Source organism: Lepidothrix coronata, unplaced genomic scaffold, assembly GCF_001604755.1.
Source record: "Lepidothrix coronata isolate B3197 unplaced genomic scaffold, Lepidothrix_coronata-1.0 Scaffold1, whole genome shotgun sequence".
Taxonomy (NCBI): Eukaryota; Metazoa; Chordata; class Aves; order Passeriformes; family Pipridae; genus Lepidothrix; species Lepidothrix coronata.
In genome coordinates, this window is record NW_016690181.1 from 1,893,078 (window position 1) to 1,911,660 (window position 18,583).

Below are 18,583 nucleotides of genomic sequence, written 5' to 3' on the forward strand. Positions count from 1 at the left end.
ACAGGCAGTGCCTGGACCTGCCACACCAGTTCTGTGAGACAGTGCAGGACAGAAGCTACCTAACTAGACTTACCCTACCCACACCACCCAGTTTTATTCACAGCTCACTCACACCACTGCAGTATCACATATAGAAAGAAAACCCCTCTCCAAGATTTCCATCACTGGAGGGGAGAGCACATCCATATTGCCTGCATGCACAGTGCAAGCAAGGAGCCTTCTTTGGCCCAGAATAAGGGTCCTGAAATTCATTCTTATACTAAAAACCATACCCAACTTCACCATCAGTTAAGCACAAAAGTTGCTTATAGTTAACACAGTTGTGTGCCACGCTGTGGTACTGAAGGGTCAGAATTCAAAGGTAATTAGTAATCAAAGAAATTGTATGTAAAAGCACTCTAATGTTCAAAAGAAAATACAAGATATACCACTGAAGAGATGCCTACACAACTTCCATCTGATTTCCTTCTACAAAACCATTCTGAGAGCATTTCTTTCCACCACTGCCCCATTCTGCTCTCCTCTCTCTGTCAAGAATCAGGCTTGCTCAGTGCTTGGAACAGGTACAAAGGAGAACACAGAAGGAGTAGAGTTGGCAGCATCTAGTGTTCTTTGCCATAATCACGTCCTTAACTTTCTATGCATACACCTACCACAACGTCAGCTGAGCTCATGTCCCATTCATGGAACCAGCTGTGTGACGTTCAGCAGCAGCAGCAGCACACTGCAGAGGCTCTAAAAACCAGCACAACGTGTCTTTGTGGACTCTACCACCTTGAAGGATGGCTAGCGTGTGGTGTTGGGAGAAGAGTGTCCAGACTAGCACAGGTCAGGATTGGTGTACGAGACAGGACCTTACACACCGTCTTTTTTTTTTTTTTTGGAAATATAGTCATCTGTTTAATACCCAGCTCCTATTATCTACAGCTCTGTAAGGGAGAAAATAGAAAAAAGTCACTTTTATTTTTAGAAAAAGGTGTGAGCTGGGAGAAGCAAAGTGATTTTCTCTACCATCCAGTTCTGTGACAGACTAAAAATAGAAAGAAATAAAGTCTGTTCCCCATGCTCTACAACACATTGCCTATTCTCCATTGCTGGCTTTTTTCAGAAAAGTCTTCCTGTCCTTCAGACAAAATCTCAGTATCATTCCAAATACAGAGCAACATAACAGAATACAGAACAACACTCTTCTGGTGAGACCCCACATCGAGTACTGCATCCAGCCCTGGAATCCTCAGTGCAGGAAAGACATGGACCTGTTAGAGCAGGTCCAGAGCTCAACCACAAAAATGACCAGAGAACTGGAGTGCCTCTCCTGCACCTCTCCTCCTCTCTCAGCTGAGAGAGCTGGGGTTGTTCAGCCTGGAGAAGAAAAGATTCCACAGAGACTTTTGTTGTGGCTTTTCAATATGTAAAGGAGACTTACAAGAAAGATGGAGACAAACTTTTTAATAGGGCCTGCTGTGATAGGAAATGTGGCTAATGGCTTTAAGCTAAAAGAGAATAGATTTAAATTAGAAATTCTTTACAATGAGGGTGGTGAAGCACTGGAACAGGTTGCCCAGAGGGCTCATAGATGCCCCATCCCTTGAAACACTCAAGGTCAGGTTGGACAGGGCTCTGTGAAAACTGGTCTAGTTAAGATGTCCCTGTTCACTGCCAGATGTGTGTTATCTGATGACCTCTAAAGGTGCCTTTCCAATCCAAATTCTGTGATTCTATAATCTTCCTGCCCCCAACCCTGCAATTTTGAAGGTGGGAATGGGAAGGAAGATCAGAGCTACCAGTTCACCTCTGAACTAAACCCAGTTTTCTGCTCAACTGAAAGCAGCATTTCCCACATCCTAAGGAGAGCCTCAGGCTGCTCTGGTGACCTTCTGGGAGAAGGCACCTGCTCCCACTCATATACTCCCTCCTCTCTCTACAGAATTCCTGTGAAGAAATTTGTAGAACATTTCCCAAAATTTTTCATTTCAGTTGGACTATTTCCCTGAAAAATTCTCCCATCAATCTAAACATCAAAAACCATCTGGCAATCTAATCAAGCCACGGCTTCCTGTTGTGGCTTTTAGCCGTTTGGTTGGGGTTTTTTGGCTGGCGTTGTTTTGGGTTTTTTCTTACAAAAAGCAGCAAACTGCTACAAAGGGACTACCAGACTTCAACTTTGATTCACCCTTGAGTGTAGAGAGTGAGTACTGCCTGTCACAGTGTGGGTCCTCCCACTGGAAAGGCTGCAAGAGTAGGTACAGATTGCTGCTCCTCCTGGGCAGGGGGTTCTATAGCAAGACAAAGGTGCAGCAGCAGACTCCTACACAGAGCTCAGCTGCAGAGTCCAGTCTTTCCCAGGTGCCTGACAGAAAGGAGGAATCAGAAGCAGGGATGAGTACAGGCTCACCCCAGATAAAGTGGAGTGCACAAGGGAAGTTTTGGGGGAAAAGGCTCATATCACACGGCTTCTGTTGAAACACAGGGAATAAACAGACACATTCATACCTGGAGGCTTGAAGGAGGATGCCATATCAGACCTATTGCTGCTGCCAGATCCTCAAATAGAAACTGTAGGATAAAGCATCACATTTCATCTCTATTTGTCCCAAGGCTGTAGCAGCCAGCTACAGAACAGTGACCCACCCCCTTGTAACTTGAAGGTTGGATTAACATATGGCACTTTGGAGAAGTAACCAGAAGCTCTTTGCACAGGAGAACTGCACTCTATGTACAGCTGAACAGCAGCTTCTCTCAAAGGGACCTGGCAACACCAAACATCATCACTGCCCTGACTAGTCTTTCAATACCAAGTGTGACACAAGGTAAAAATCATGCAGGATCTGAAGCCTAGCGTCCCACAACATTCCCACAGTCCCCTACAAGAGCTAGTCCACTGCTGTCAAAGATGGCATTAACTAACTTCCAGCCAGCAGCTGAGCTGTCAGACTTAGGGGTTCACACTCCCAACACCTTCCCTCCAGCTGTCTGGCAGAACCCCAGTGCTGCAGTCTTCAATGCAGCACAGACAGGAGCACTTAGGGCAGACTTGACAGAGCGTCCCTCAGGTTTAGTAAGAAGCTTTTCTGTCCAGCTATTTTGAGAGTTTGTCCTATTTTTCTCCCTTTTCTTCTGGTTTACAACGGGTCTGCAGCTTTGCAGCTACCTCATTATTTAAGATTCTACCAAATGTTGGGCCATCCATTGTTTGTTGAAGGTAAAATATTTAGACTAATTAGACAAGAGATCAAAAGCAGCCCCATACACACACTTGGGGACTGGTTGATGAAAACTGCCTGGAAGTCGATTTGACAGGCTTGACTCCAATTCTGCCAAGGGCTTAGACCAAGGATGTTTGCCTGCAGCTCTAGGTGATCGCTAGTATTGCTTCATTTGTTTCTTCATCTTCTCTTCTGCCAAACCAAGTGAGATTAGAGCTGAACTAGATCAATACATGAGTGTTCAGCAAACAATTCTACTTTTTAGGTGCAGTTTTATTAGAGAAATGTGGATTCAATGTGGAAGAGCCTCCAGTACTCACAAAAAGGGAGATCAAGCAAAAACCAATGTAGAAATTCTTGCCTAGCTGTATGGACATAAACAGCTCACACAAGTAAGACTGCTCCTAGTCCATCAGGCACAGCCTCAGTGCAAAGATGGGGATTCAGAACTGGACCCAGCTGCTACCAAGACTGGAAGCAGGCAATTGCTCCAGAACTTCATAACTGTTACTTGTGAATGTCATGGGTCAATAGCAAAAGAGCAGGGGAGAGGCCATAGCCCCTTGAAATCCACCTCTGCAAATTAAAATATCAGCTACGATTATTTGGCCTGAGAATAAAGCGCTGTTGCAAAGGGGGCCTCCATTCTTTTGTCCCAAGTGCAAAGACAAGACTTTGCTCACTTGCCAGAAATGAAGACCACATCAGCCTTCCTCAGCCCACCCTCCCTATCTAATCTAGATTAAAAAGGGCAAGTGGTGAATGGAAGTATTTTACACTTCAGGTCTACATGCCTCAGTGCAGATATGTTCCTTTCTGTCCAGTGGGTATTTAAGACAGGGAGATTTGAGAGTCAAACAAAGTATCCCTACTTCTGAGAAATCTGCTGTTGCTGGGAAGGAAAGAGAAGGGTTTGTCTACTTTTCATCATCTTTTTGGATGCCAAAACCTGGTGTTGTTCACTTTTGGCACAGAAAATTTTGTTTGGTTTGGTTGTAATGCCCCAGCTCAAGCCAATCGGCAGTATAGATTTGAATTATATCTAATGATTTCTGTCAAGAGAATTTTCTTATCTTTGTCTCTGGGTCTACCACCACAACTGTGCCAGCTCGAAAATTTCCCCAGATGCCATGTAAGCACAGTAGCCTCACAGAAGAAATGCATTAACAACAGTCCAGATTCTTGGGAGATGGGGAGAGGAAAGAGGTCTAATCCTTGAAAGGCAACTGTCCTATTTCAAGGAAGACAAAGCAAACTGCCTCTGCTGTGATCAAAGATGCTGAAATTTGCTTTGAACCATACATGGGGACCTTCTCTTCACTTTAGGGTAGGTTTCTACAGTCTTTACAAAACCGCAGGATTCTCTTTTAGAAAAGAGCATAGAAAGAAAGCACAGAAATTCTCTTTCACAGGTTTGGGTAAGTAAACTTGAAGGAAGGAGCACCAGCAGAACTGAATATATCTACTGGCAACCTAGCAGTTCAAGTATTTCAATATCCTTATACCACTTCAGGCTGCATTTGGGATACAGCCCATTAGTATTTATGCTAGGAAAAAACTAGTAAAGAACCATACCTGCACAGAGCAGTAAAGCTTTGCTCAAGCTGCACATGTACTGTGTACAGGTAGAATGACTCTGTAAGGAAGTGGATTCCTTCTGTGAACAAAAGCAACTACCATTGTGGCATCCAAGCAATGTGATCAATTAGTTAATAAAAACAGGCTCTGAAATAAGGCAGGAATACTTGTCATCTTACAAATTAGGATTTCATTGTCCATGTCACCATCCATTCTAACCTGACCACAATGGTCGTAAGTCGTAAGTTCAGAACAGCATTTTGCCTCATTCACCGTCAATCATCTACTAGATTTGCCTCTCATAATTAGTTCCTGTACATCACTGACCAAAACCTTCCACTTCTAGTAGGAAAGAAGGAGCAAGGCAACATCATGCCTGGTAAAGTTACACAATGTTTATCCTAAATGTTATTCTTCCATTGTGGGTTATATGCAGCTTAAGGTAAAGGGAAATTGCCCTAAGCTGATAATTTATTAAATTGGTTAGTGATCTGTCTATATAATGATGGAAAAATATGATCAAAACTTTACAAGAGACTTCATGGATGGGCTGGAAACCACTTAGCCTTACAGCCTATCCACCAGAACTTGAAAGGGGTATTTGGGAGCAAACCAACAGTCACTTCTGGAAAAGAAAAGTCTTCATTCTTTCAGTGGGATTTACCACTCAGCTGTGTGAGACAGCTCCACACATGCTGCACAGGCTTCTGGATGGATTAAAACCAATTCACTCATTTCCTGTTCACCCTCTTCCTCCCCTCACTGTGATGCAGACAGGACCTGACACATCTTGGATCAGTAGACAAGGAGCCAGAAGAGGTATGACTCAGAAAGGCTGACAGAGTTAAGTGGCTTCCACTTGGTACTGCAAATCAGCTGAGGATGAGGCGTGGAACAGTGGAAGACACAGTGAAACAAGAAGATGACACTGTGGCTGGATGCTGCTGCAGTGCAGGTTGGCACAAGAGGCTGCTGCACTGACATCCAGCGTGCACAGCACAGCAGCAGTAAAATAAAATTTGACCCTGACAGTTGTGCAGTTTTCTGATTTGAACACTCATACAGCTATTCACTTCTGAATATTAGTTGTCCTATCTCACAAAAAAAAAAAAAATCAAAGTGAGAAAGCTGAACCAAGACCAAGTCTAACTCTTCAACAAGATCTTGTGGCAAAACACAGCAGGAAAAAAAGACTCAGTATCTTCATTTTAACTTTGATCATAAAGCTTCTTTTATTATTCCTCTCTTCCTATCTACGAACAAGGTGATTCATTCTGAAATGGGACAGAATATGGGGGCATCCAAATCATTTGTTCAGCAAACATACTATGTGCACACACAGAGCTAGCCAGGGACCTGTATCTGTCCTGGCTACAGTAACTTCTGAGAGAAAGCCAAAGAAACTCATTTCACTATGTCTCAGAGAGAATTCTCTATATTAAACCCGTGTCTGCAAGAGTTGCTGTAAGTAAAGACCTCTGCTAGAGAGCTGAAAGGGGAAAGAATAAGCAGGTTGAGATTGATCAACTCATCTCACGTGCTATATAACAAATACCATTTTTCCCAGCAAGGAACACTAACATTAAAAATCCCTGAAATCTATCAGAGTGAATCAAAATTGATGAGCAGAGCTAGAGAGATGCTTCAGCTGACCAGAACAGAACAGCATAGTGTTTAAAAGACATGGAACACTGAAAGCACAAGTACTACTTTCCTGCTCCTACGGAACAAAAAGCACAGGCAGGCCAGTGCATCACCTGAAGATCGGGTTCCCAACCAGTTATCATGACCAACTGAGAACCAAGCAAAGAAGAACAATGAAAAGTAAAATAAATCAGTCAGTCACGCCAACCTAACAAGGCTTAAAAAACAACAGTAAACACAACACCAAACCCAAAAGCAGATAAGCTGACTAAAGCTATCTTAGCAGTTGGCCTAAAATTTAAATGATAGACATTTCACAATCCATTTTTTTTCTTTTTTAATATTAGTCATCCTCAGAGGATTTCCTTAGTTTTGTTTCCCTTCTTGTTTCTAGGAAACAGAGCCTCAACTAGCTACTGAAAAAAAAAAAAAAGAATAAAAGCAAAAGAGAATAAACTGAGAGAAGAGCATGGAAAATGCAAAGGGGGGGGAAGTGAAAGCAAAGGAGGACAGAGCATTAGTCCTGCCACAAGAAGTAAAAAATGTAGTACATTTCTGTCCCACTCACTCTCCCTGCAAGAATGACTTTGTTACTCACTCCATAACCCTAACAGAGATCCAATTATGCAATTTTGTGTTTATTTAAATAGCCAGCCTAAGAACAGGTAAGTGCAGTCAGTAGATGCAAGACCTTTGGAGAGGATGCAATTTTCTCTCCTATGTTGTCTTATCTCCCAAGACAACAGCCTTATATGAAAGTGGTGGCCTACAATATCTGAAGCACTTGGCCTGTTTAGCTCTTTACGTCAGACATGGAGAAACGATTTCTTACAACACAGCCATCCCACAAGAAAAGGGTCAAAGTACCAGGATCAGCACAGCTCCTGTCACACACTGCCAGAGAGGAAGCCTCATTAGGGTCAAAGAGGAGAAAGGAGAAGAGGTGCAAAAGCCAGTGAGAAGAGTAGGAAAAATAATGTAACACAGCTCTTTGGCACCACTAAGGAGTTGAAATGAGTTTGGGTTGCATTGGGAATTGCTTCTTTCAGCAGTTTAAGAAACTTCCCAGGAGATTCAGAAATTCCAGGAAAGAGAAAATTCAGGAAAAAAATCACTTTTTTTAAAAAAAATTACTTTAGGCAAACCAGAGACCCAAGTTAAGATTATGCTCAAAGAACACCAAGGCTTCTCATGCACAAGTCCTCATTCACAGTTACTTGTATGTGAATGTGGATGAAGTCAGGATGCCTAGGGCGACTGTTTTGATCTCAACCAAATGAATCTAGGTATGTTGAAAGTGTTCTTAGGAAAATATAGAATTGTTACGTAAATTCAGCTTTTAGGGGTTGGACAGACTGGAAGAGCAAAGCATCTGCATGTCAGGATTGCAAAACCTCAGTACATGAGCAGTGGGCTGAGGAAATCACTGGAGCACAGTTGAAGATGACCAGGTTGCATGGACAGGTCATGAGCCAATTGTGCATAAGCCATACCCTGTCTGCTACATCAGACTCATGTAAGTAGCTTTGATGTCCAGTAAATGGACAGTTCTGTCCAAATAGCAGATCCCAGAGGGTTGTAATGAGTGTCACAGGGTCTAGTTGGAGGCCTGTCAGTAGTAGTGTCTCCCAAGGTTCAATACTGGGCCAAGTATTGTTTAATTCATTCATCAGTGACTTGGACGAAAGGACAAAGTACCTCCTCAGCAAGTTCACTGGTGACACAAACCTGGGATAAGTGGCCAATACCCCAGAGTGCTGTGCAGCCCTTCAGAAGTACCTCGACAGGTTGGAGATGGGCAGAGAAGAACTGTCTGAAATTCAACAATGACAAAGGCAGGGTCCTGCACCTGGGGAAGAATAACCCCATTTACCAGTAGAGGCTGGGATCTGACCTGCTGGAGAGCAGTGCTATAGAGAAGGACCTGGGGGGTCCTCATGAACAACAAGCTGCCCAGGAGCCAGCAGTGTGCCCTGAGGGCCAAGAAAGCCAATGGTACCCTGGGGTGCATTAGGAAGTGCATTGACAGCAGGTTGAGGGAGGTGATCCTGCCACTCTATTCAGCCCTGGTGAGGCCAAACCAGGAGCGCTGAGTCCAGTTCTGGGTTCCTCAGTACAAGAGACATGAAGTTTCTGGAGCAGGTCCAGAGGAGGGTTACAAAGACAATTAGGAGACTGGGGCATCTCATACAAGGAAACGCTGAGGGAGCTAGGCATGTTCAGTCCCAGGAAAAGACAACTGAGAGGGGATCTCATCAATGTATTTAAGCATACTAATGAAGGGTATCAAGAGGATGGATCCAGGCTCTTCCTGGTGGTGCCAAGCAATAGGACAAGAAGCAACAGGCAGACACCGATGCAAAGGAAGTTTCACCTGAACATGAGGAAAAACTTCTTTACTGTGCAGGTGACTGAGCACTGAAACATATTGCCCAGAGAGTTTGTAGAGTATCCCTCCTTGGCAATATTCAAGAACCATCTGGACACAATCCTGTGCAATGTGCTCTAGGATGACTCTGCTTGAACAGGAAGGTTGGACAAAATGACACACTGTGGCCCCTTTCAGTCCTACCCATTCTGTGATTCTGTGAAATTCAAATAGAAACAAAATAAACAAACATAAACAAACAAAATAAAGCCAGAAAGGCCAGGATTCTTGCAAATCAAGAGAAATTAACTGGAAATCAGAATGGGGAAAAAATCCAAGTAAAACATAAACTGCACAAACTGAAACTGAAAACAACAAACTGAACTTGCATCAACTTAGTAAGGTCTGCACTAGTACCTCACTCATGTCTTGACTCGTTAACTAATGCTAGTTTTGTTAGAGATAGCCTTGACTACAGCAAATCACAGCAGCATCACAAAACAGGCCAGACATAGAACAAAAGCAGCAACTCATATAAACCATTAATCTTTTACAACATACATCTACTATATTCCTGCCCAGACAGGGCAGGTTTCCTGCCCAGGCCATGCGATGTTACCACCAACAAGTAAGAACAGGAATTTCCCTGTAAAGCCCTAAGGAACCATATAACCTTTTAATTAACCAAAAGAATCCCCAGGTGTATTCACATTTAATTAAATCAATGTCAGGTACGCACAAGCTCATCAGAGGACATTGCTATCAACAAAACTAATCTATCTTCAGCTATGCAAAAGCCCCAAATATCTGTGTACTGCATTTGTTTTCTTCTCTCTCCTTGCCCTCTCCAAGTGTGAACGTATTCAATGTCAGAAAAGATGCAGAGGAAGAGGCAACACACACTAGAATATATTTGCCTGGCTCCAAAGAGTTCAAGCATAAAAGATGCTGTCAAACACTGATGTGGATATCAAACTGCCCACTGACAGAAAAAGAGGCAATGGGCAGAAAGTAAACACATGGTGTACTTTTTTTTCTTCTGTCTGTATTACTATGAGAGTAAACACTGGAACGTGCTGTCCAGAGAGATTGTGGCATCTCCATCTTTGGAGATACGGAAAAGCTGTCTGGACATGGTCCTGGGCAACCTGCTATAGGTGACCCTGCTTGAGCATGAGGGTTGGAACAGATGACTTCAAGAGGTCCCCTCAACCACAACAATGTGATTCTGGGAAATAGGATATCACCAGGACAGGCAAAAATTTCTAGCCAGTTTCACTGACTCCATCTCTCATTCTAGCCAGAAACACAGAATCTTTAAATGTTGCTAGTGTGTTTCTTGTACCCTTGAAAACATCACCTACAATTGCTGTGGAAGTTCCTTTTTTCTGATTCCAGCTTTCATGTCTTAAAAGTATGTCCATGCAACACTACTTTGAGACTGCCCTTAGACTTCTCCTTTAGCTTGTTGACCAGCAGAATGAACAAGCTCAAAGAAAGCCAAACTCATATTGATTCCTGTAACCCAGCAGACCCTCCAGCCCTCACCTATCTCTCTAGAAGTAGCTCTTTTGCTCTCCATCAAAGTCTCCTTCTGGATATCTCTATTTGGACCTAGGCTACAGTTGATAGATGTGTTGCACTCCAGAGAATCCACACAGATTCAAGTGGGTTCAGGCTGTAAGCCTGAAATCTTTCCTCACATTTGAATGAGGAACTTGGTAAGTCATAAATTGCAGGGCACATACAAGAAGGCTTTTGTCAATTCATTGAAAGCATCACTTGCTCCAATAGTTACTTACTGGCTTGAGAATCACACTGAGTTATGTGTAAGTTCACAATGCTACAGAACATAGTTAAAAGCCCACAAAATGTATTTAACTTCCATCTTAGAGCAAGAGGAAGGAGAGTGGTTCCATTAAAAGGGATCCCATTAAAACTTGACAATGCAATCCCTCTCCCTTGCCAATTACGCTAACAGTGCTGACTCGCATCATTGTCTGGTGTTTTAAGAACAGCAAATAGCTGTCTTATATAAGACCATAGCAGAAACACCCTGAATCTTTATGTTAATGCATCAGTCCTGGTTTATTTTAGCTTTGAAGAATGTGGTTAGTGACTCACCCTGCCGGATAAGCAACGAGGCCAGTTCTGGGGTCGCAGGCTAATCCTCTTCCTCCCGACACAGTTATGCCCAACACTTTCTCCAAAGTCACCTAGTGCGTGCAAGAAAGAAAACAAGAAGTATCATGAAATGTGAGTGCAGTTCAAATAGAGCTGTGCACAAATGCTAATGGTCTAGTTCACACTGGCTCCTAGAAATTCACTGAGAAGCATCTAGGTACAGAAGCAACCCCACTTAACAGGCATAGCAAAATACCACTGGCGTACAGAGAAGGAGTTACCAATCCACTTATTGCTTTCTCTTTGCCAGAGCGTGGCAAAGACAGAAGACTGCAAGCAGCAGATAGGACTGGTGAGAAGCTGGGATGCACATTCACTGACCGCAAATTCCCATCCTCCTAGTAAGAGCAACAAACCACTATCTCTGGATATTTCTAGAGATACCACTATCTCTAGAACTTCGGTCTTTCATGAACAGTTTCCAGGTTGATCCATTCTCTTTGTCTCCTCCATCCAGTGGTAGGTGGTTCAGCCTAGTCCCAGCCTCATATTCCTAGGAACTGAATAGTCAGTTTTTCCCACAGTGCTTGAATTGGAAGCCACAACCAGTGGACTAGGGCATCCCTTCCCCGGAATCTTGAGACAGATCACCTTAAACATTCACAAGCCTGCATACCAATGACCCATGCAAGAGACAGCAACCTAAAATGCCCTGCAGCCCCCTCAGGCAAAGATCTCAAATATTTTTAGGAAAACAAATGCAATCTGGAAGAGCTACCCGGGAGACACAAAGACCTCTGTGACAAGAAGCCGATAAAAGCAAAAAAAACAAAATGGGAAGAGGGTGACAGATGGACATGACCTAATATTTTGGTGAGTGCTCTCTGGCACGGAAAGCATTAGAATTCAGCAATTAACCCATAGTAAAAGGTTGCAGTGGGATTACACTGCACAAAATCTGTGGCATTAAAGGACTCAACCTCTGAGCACAAACCAGTTCTCAGCCCCGGGGCTGTTTTGACCAACACAAAATTATTCTCTTTCCTTTATATTTGCACAGCTTGATTTTATTTCTAATATATTTGTTGCATACATTCCTCTTCAGCACTGTTGTTTGTGCCAAACTCAAGTATTTTACTGGGTCACAGTCTTCTCTTTTTAATTATCGTAATCTAAGGTATATTTGGTTAAGGTCCTAAGGGCATGGACGCAGCATAAGAAGTTACTATTGTAATAATTACTACTATCTTTAATAGCTGCCCCGAAGACTAACATCTTATATTTATACCAACATGGTGCACAAAAGGTGGGGTGGAGCAGGTTTCCCATGCCACCCTGACCACATGCCTTACCAGATCTGAGGAGTTCAGCTGTAGGGTGAAGAAACAAGGTCTCACTGAGCTCATGGCTCAGGTTACAAGATAAGGTGACAGAAGTAACCCCACACAGAGAACCACCTTGTTTCAACCACTTTAACATGAGCCATCCACACTTTCAGCTACTTAAATCTGGCCTGCCTTCAAACCAGTGACATGGAAAGTAGAAGATTCATATCCTAATCTCTGCAACAACTTGGTCTTTTTTTCCCTCTTAGTAATAATATACCCCAGAGATTTTAAAACATTATGATAAAACACCAAATTGTCCCCTTCCCTTTCAAAATGAGTATTCCTGAAAACATGGCTTTTACAAAACTCCACTGGATTTTTGTTAAGTAAGAAGATACAATTAAAAATGCATTTACAAAGCCACCGGTAAAGAAAGGAAATAGTTTTGTTTCAACTTAATATTGGAACAAAAATGCAAAGGTTGGGGAGAGAAGTGAGGAAGGTTAGGAGGATATTTACTCTTCCACACTTGTTAACAATACTTCAAAATACATTTATTTTAAAAGCAGCTTCAAAAATGCAGAGAGAGAACTCAATGCTTCTACTGCTGAGATTCTACCTCATATCAGCAGTTCCCAAACTAGGAGAAGTTTAAATTCCTACAGAAACCGCATCTTTGACAGGGAAGAAGGAAGTGGAAGAGACATGTGCCATTCGAGTAGTCCCATCTAGATAAGGTACCAATTACTCGATGCTGTCAGCAAACATCAATTTAGCAATGCTGTGATTACACTGCTTAGCACAGGCTTTAGCTCCGGCTGACTGTAATTGTACCTATCCAAGAAGACACTGCTTGACCTTGGCTATGCAGATATTCAGCAGCAATTCAGCAACCTGCTTTCACCAACAGGTATGTTTTTGCTTTGCAAGGACATTTATCAAGCCTCTCAGTGTGCAGTCTTACACCCCAGCTGAGCTGAGCTGACCTTAACAGCAGCTTGTTTTGGAGGGGACAGTTCCTTCCTCCCTTATCCTACTCAGTCTAATTACATCCTCCTCCATTCCCTCATGCCAGACAGCCCTGGCATGGCAACTGCCAGCCCAGCAGGCCAAAGCAGCAGAAAACCATGTTCTACTTCTTGTTTTCTGTTTGTTTTTCTGTTTGCCAGCCTGGGGAATGCCACAGAAAACTCAAAGCCAGGTAAAAGAAAAACTATCCCTTTCACTGGCAATCCAGGTACACCTCCAAAGCCCACTCTGCACTTGGTGGTCTGGAAACATCTGGCTACTCTGAGTCTTTAAGAGGAAGAGAAACCAAACAGGAGCACCACCTGGTTTGTCTGGACACTCTAATCTTACCAACAGCAAAATGTCACACTTGCTCCACCTTCCTCTCTCACTCTGGAGTCTGTGGAGGTCCCCTGCTGCTTTGCCAATAGACAATTTGTGGCTATGCTAGGAGGTGGAAAGTCTGCCTTTCTCCTATGGTCAGCACATAGCTTGACATAAAAGTAGCTCAGTTTTCTTGTCCAGTTACTCTGCAGCCAGTGAGTATCTTCTGGCCTCCAATAGATCACCCCTTCCTTTAGAAAAAGACAACTATCAAGGCCACACCTCTGGTATTGACAGACCTAGTGCCACATAAACAGATACCTGTATACAGAGACCCATAACTAACTTTCTGGAAAAGGCTTTCCCTCTTTTGCTCCAAGTCTTAGCTTTAAAAAATACCTAATTTGAAGAATCCAAAAAGCAACCCTACGAGCCTATCCAATGGATAATCCTTGAGTATTAAAATAACTTGCATCAAAAAGGAGTGCATATAAATTTAAAATGTGGTCTTATGACACTTATGACACTCCCACCATCCTACCCACAATACACCACTGCTTTATCCCCATGACCAACCTCCAGACTAGGTCACGTAAGGGCAAGAAATAGTCAGTCACTTGTCACAAAACTTGGCAGAATGAAAAACATTTCAGAGTGAAAAAACAATAGCTAACAACACAGTATGAACTGGATTCCTCTCAACTTGCCAGCTAAAATGAAGAAATTTTTAATACAATTAATTAGGGCAGAAGTACATCAACTTTAACTTCCTAATCTGGAATTAAGATTTGTCAGTAAAGGGAAAATCTGTTGATACATGTCTGCCATTATCCCACTTCTGAAGTCACCACTTACAACAAGGTAAGAACCCAGTTCCTCCTGTGGTAAGGGCAGTCTCCAAGTCCTACACAGCTGTAACCACTGCCATTTATACAGGTCTCCCAAGTGGTACTTCAGAACATCCCAATCAGAAATAAGTGCCCTGACACATATTTCCAAGTCTGATCCGAGCTAACCACGGGGAGATCTGAGATACTGGGTGCATTACCAATAGCTGCCATGTTGGCCCAATTTGCATCCTACAATCATGAGATATGTCACTGCTTGCTCAGGCCGTCACAGGCAATTAATGGGCCACCTCACCATCCTCATCCAAGCCTGGAAACAACTGTGAGATTAAACCTGTCATTTTGTGTACCTAAATTAGAGGCAGGAGAGGAGGCTGGCTATCTGCATTTGTTACTTCATCTCGAGGCTTCTATTAATAGTATTTGGCACTTTCAGTCAAGGTTCTCTACATGACTTGCAAAAGTTATTGGATCGATCCACACACACCGTTCTGCAGCTCACCTTGCATTGCCACTGTGCCATCTGTAACCACTCCATCTCCATTCCTGTAAGGTCAACTTTTATTCAAGTTTGGAAGATGAATACACACTCTTAGGCACCAAAACCTGTGCAGCTAACACGTGTCTTGCAAAACCTGATATTTATCTATTTTACAGCCTTAAATCTAAATTTGGCTACTTCGAGTTGCACAAATGTGTGAAGAAATTTTAATGTCTAAGCAGATCACTTACCCTGTTCCTTCTACATCAAATCCCAACACTGCCAGATAGGTAGGACCAAACCAGCAGAGCCCTGAATTGCAGGACTTGAGGTACCAACAGGTATTCATGGCAGTCAGGCCTTCCCAGAGAGAGGGGCTTCACTGCAGTCCAATCCTACCTGAAAGTCCAAGGGCGTATCTGAGAGCAGACCTTGCTTTCATCAGGCATGGTCCCGCACAGCATGTGGGGAAAGCCGACGCTTGGGAGAAAAAGCCATGCCATCTCTGCCTTACTAATCCTTTCAGAAAGACAACACAGAAATCTCTCAAGGATCAGCCCAACTTCGCACCCCTGCAAACACCTTCCTTCTTCTCATCATTTGCATTCCTTTGGGACCAACTTCACCCCCCTGCAAACACTTTCCTCCTTCTCATTGTTCGCATTCCTTTGGGACCATCTATACTTGCAAAGCCACACAGCAGGTACAGAAGGCAAACACTGCGGGCTGCACATCCAGCCAACATGCTGTTAGAAAGCAGTAGTAGACACAGCCAACACAGCAATAATTTCCACTAAAACAGGTGTTAGAAGGGACAACCCAGTCACAGTGACAGTCCTGCCTGACCTGCGCTCACAGGTACTCTCCCTACAGCTGCACTGTTTTACTACTGAACCACTGCTGCCGGGTAGGAGCTCCTGTATCTGTGCCTGTTTGCCCACGAGCAGATTTTCCCAGTCTGCCTTCCTCTTAAAGAAAGAGAAAAAAAGAAAATTTCAAGAGAAAGTCATTTTTAACCAGGCATCCCTCAAAGAGTTTCAACTGTAGGCTGAATGGTGCTGCTACTCACTCCATCATCCTCCCCAGACCAGCAAATGACTAAGCAGGAGTTCAGTAGTATTTCAGCCCTTCATTCCTGTATTCATATGCTAAAGAAATTAGAGTTTTCTGACTTGATCACCTCACCTCCTGCTCTCTACCTTCTCTTTTGGGCCCAAAATCTCATCATTCTCTACAAGCACAATTTATTTAAGCATGGAAATAAAGAAGCAAAGCATTTGAGAGGATGTATGCAGTTCTCTGGTGCTCAAAATGACAACCAAGGGGATAAAACTGGGGTTACTGTACAGAGCTGCCCATATGTCCAAGTATCTACGGCATTAGGCAGGAGGCTACAGCCTGGGAAAACCATGTCCACCAAGAAGGTACATCTGCTCGAAACTTCATGAGATTGGCCATCTTGGATCAGAGACCAATATCTAGCCGTGGTTCATGTTTGCATTTGCAGTCGTAAGTGAAGGAGAAAAGTCAGGAAGAACAGTATCATAAAGAAATGTACCGATAAAGTTTAAGAGCAGGGAAAGAAAATTTAATTCTTTGTCACCTCCCATCAGTCTTCCAGTCTCAAAAGTCTCAGGTTTTAACTTATTTCAGTATAATTCTCTACCATGAACTTATCCACTCTGCCTACAGAAGCTTAGGACTCACAGCATCTTTTGGGAAGGAACTCCATAGATCTGGTGTGCCTCAGTTCTTGTACAGGAAGAGACAGTGAATAGTCAGCCCTCACCTACCACCTTTAGGTGGCTCATGATTTTGTAAAGAGTTACTCTATCACCTCAAGTCATCTGTGTTCCAAGTACAAGAGTCTTCACTTAGTTTATGGCTCTCCTAAAAGCCATTTCATATCTTTCAACCGTTCTGTGAACCACCTTCCAAGTCCACTATATCCTTCCTGAGATGAAGGAGAAACACCAAGACTACATACAGCTTTCCAGGTGTGGTCACAGGAAGTGTTTACAGAGCAGAATAATATAGTCTGGTTTGTTCTCCATTTTTTCCCCATTAATACCTTACTCTCAATCTGCCTTTCTGGCATCTAGGATCATTTACAAAGAACAACAAAAAGGTCGCCCTGCTCAGCAAAGTCACAGATAAGAACTCCTGCTGCTTTGCATTTGGAAACTTATCCCTCATTCTCTCCTGTCTGCTCCCCTATGAAGAGGGAAATCCTATTCCTGAATTAACGGTTTGATTTCAACATGCCCCTTCCTCTCCATGTCTTTGTGAGAACTTATTCATGAACAGAAGCATCCTCAGAAGGAGTTCTTGCACCACAAGTATTCCATTCCATTCCATTCCACAATGGCTACTTCAACAAATGTTCACAACCAGACATTCTATTTTAAAAGCCTTCCCATGGGCCTGCGTATAACAGAGTTAACATTTCAATCCATTTAATTAAGTAGAGGCATCGAGTCAGCACTAAAAGACAACATCCATCAGAGTTCATCTATCATCCACTGCACAATGAGCCTGCCCTCATCCCTCTCCTGCCTGAAAGTGGGCATATTAATAATGTATGTCCAAAGGCACGCACTCCTGAAAAACCAGTGGACACAGAAATCCCTGAGATACATAACTCAGGAGTGTTACTTTGAAAAGCCTTCCTTAGCACATCAAGTAACCAGTTGCAACTAAGTAACCATCTTGCCAGAGGAGTGGCTACATAATCATCTGTTCTTTTGCCTTAAAAAAAAATGCCCTTACTGCTTGACTTGAGACCCCAATGCTCTTCTGTCTAATACACTGACACAGGGAGCTCCAACATCAGGCCTGAGTTTCACAACATGTTGTGGTTTTCACGTCTGTCTCTCTATATTCTGCTCTCAGTTTTCAGCACCTCTGCATGCACTCCAACATGTTTTCCATGCTGCTACAACAGCAAAGTCGTATCAATGCGCTCTGGCACCCAATACGTGAAAATGCTGAAAATGTAGCTGTACATTGTCAGCGTCAGCATTTAAGAAATAGCTGTCTATCTTACATAAGTAAAACTTGATACAGAGCGCCAAATCTCACAGCTGGTCCTGTTTGTACCTCTCTCCTGCTGCCCCCGAGCCCCATCGGCAAAAAAGCACGTCTAACCTCCAGGGACAGCGCACACGTTGTAGGCTCTAATCCACCGTCTGAACACACTGTCTGATCTGTTACTGCTGCAGAAAAACAAAGGCTTGAAGTTTTACATTTAGCTCTGCTGAGCTTAGTTTGGCACATTAAACACAGAGCACTAATTACAGTATACTGTTCTACTTAAGGGGCTGTCAGCATTTCCACTGCAAAGCCTTCATTTCAGGGCTTTATAACACAGCTGTGAAATATTCATCTTGCACTAGAGCTTGACATGCAAAAGTCTGGCTTTGGCCCAGGTTCCTCTGCCTGTTTGTTTTTTTGGGAGTTGGGGTTTTCATTGTTGGTCTGGCGGGGGGAGGGCTGAAGATGAGTGGATGGAATTAACTGCAGGAGATATTTGACTTGGAATTAACTGCAGGGAATATTTAACTTACAAAAGCACACAAACAACAAAAACACTCAGCTCTATAGTTGATGTCTGTATCCAATGAGTTCCCCTGCTTTTGTATATGCATATAGAATATACACTTTTAAATTTCTTT

At 43.1% G+C, this 18,583-nt stretch overlaps 1 protein-coding gene across 4 annotated transcripts in view; it reads right to left on the reverse strand.

Moving 5' to 3' along the window:
• Nucleotides 1–18,583, reverse strand: part of MAPKBP1 (mitogen-activated protein kinase binding protein 1) — a 102,695-nt gene that overhangs the window by 62,638 nt on the left and 21,474 nt on the right. For all 4 annotated transcript variants that reach the window (XM_017811606.1, XM_017811622.1, XM_017811620.1 and 1 more), the window contains exon 3: nt 10,921–11,012. In XM_017811606.1, coding sequence (XP_017667095.1) covers nt 10,921–11,012 — 92 coding nt within the window. The remainder of the gene's footprint in view (nt 1–10,920; nt 11,013–18,583) is intronic.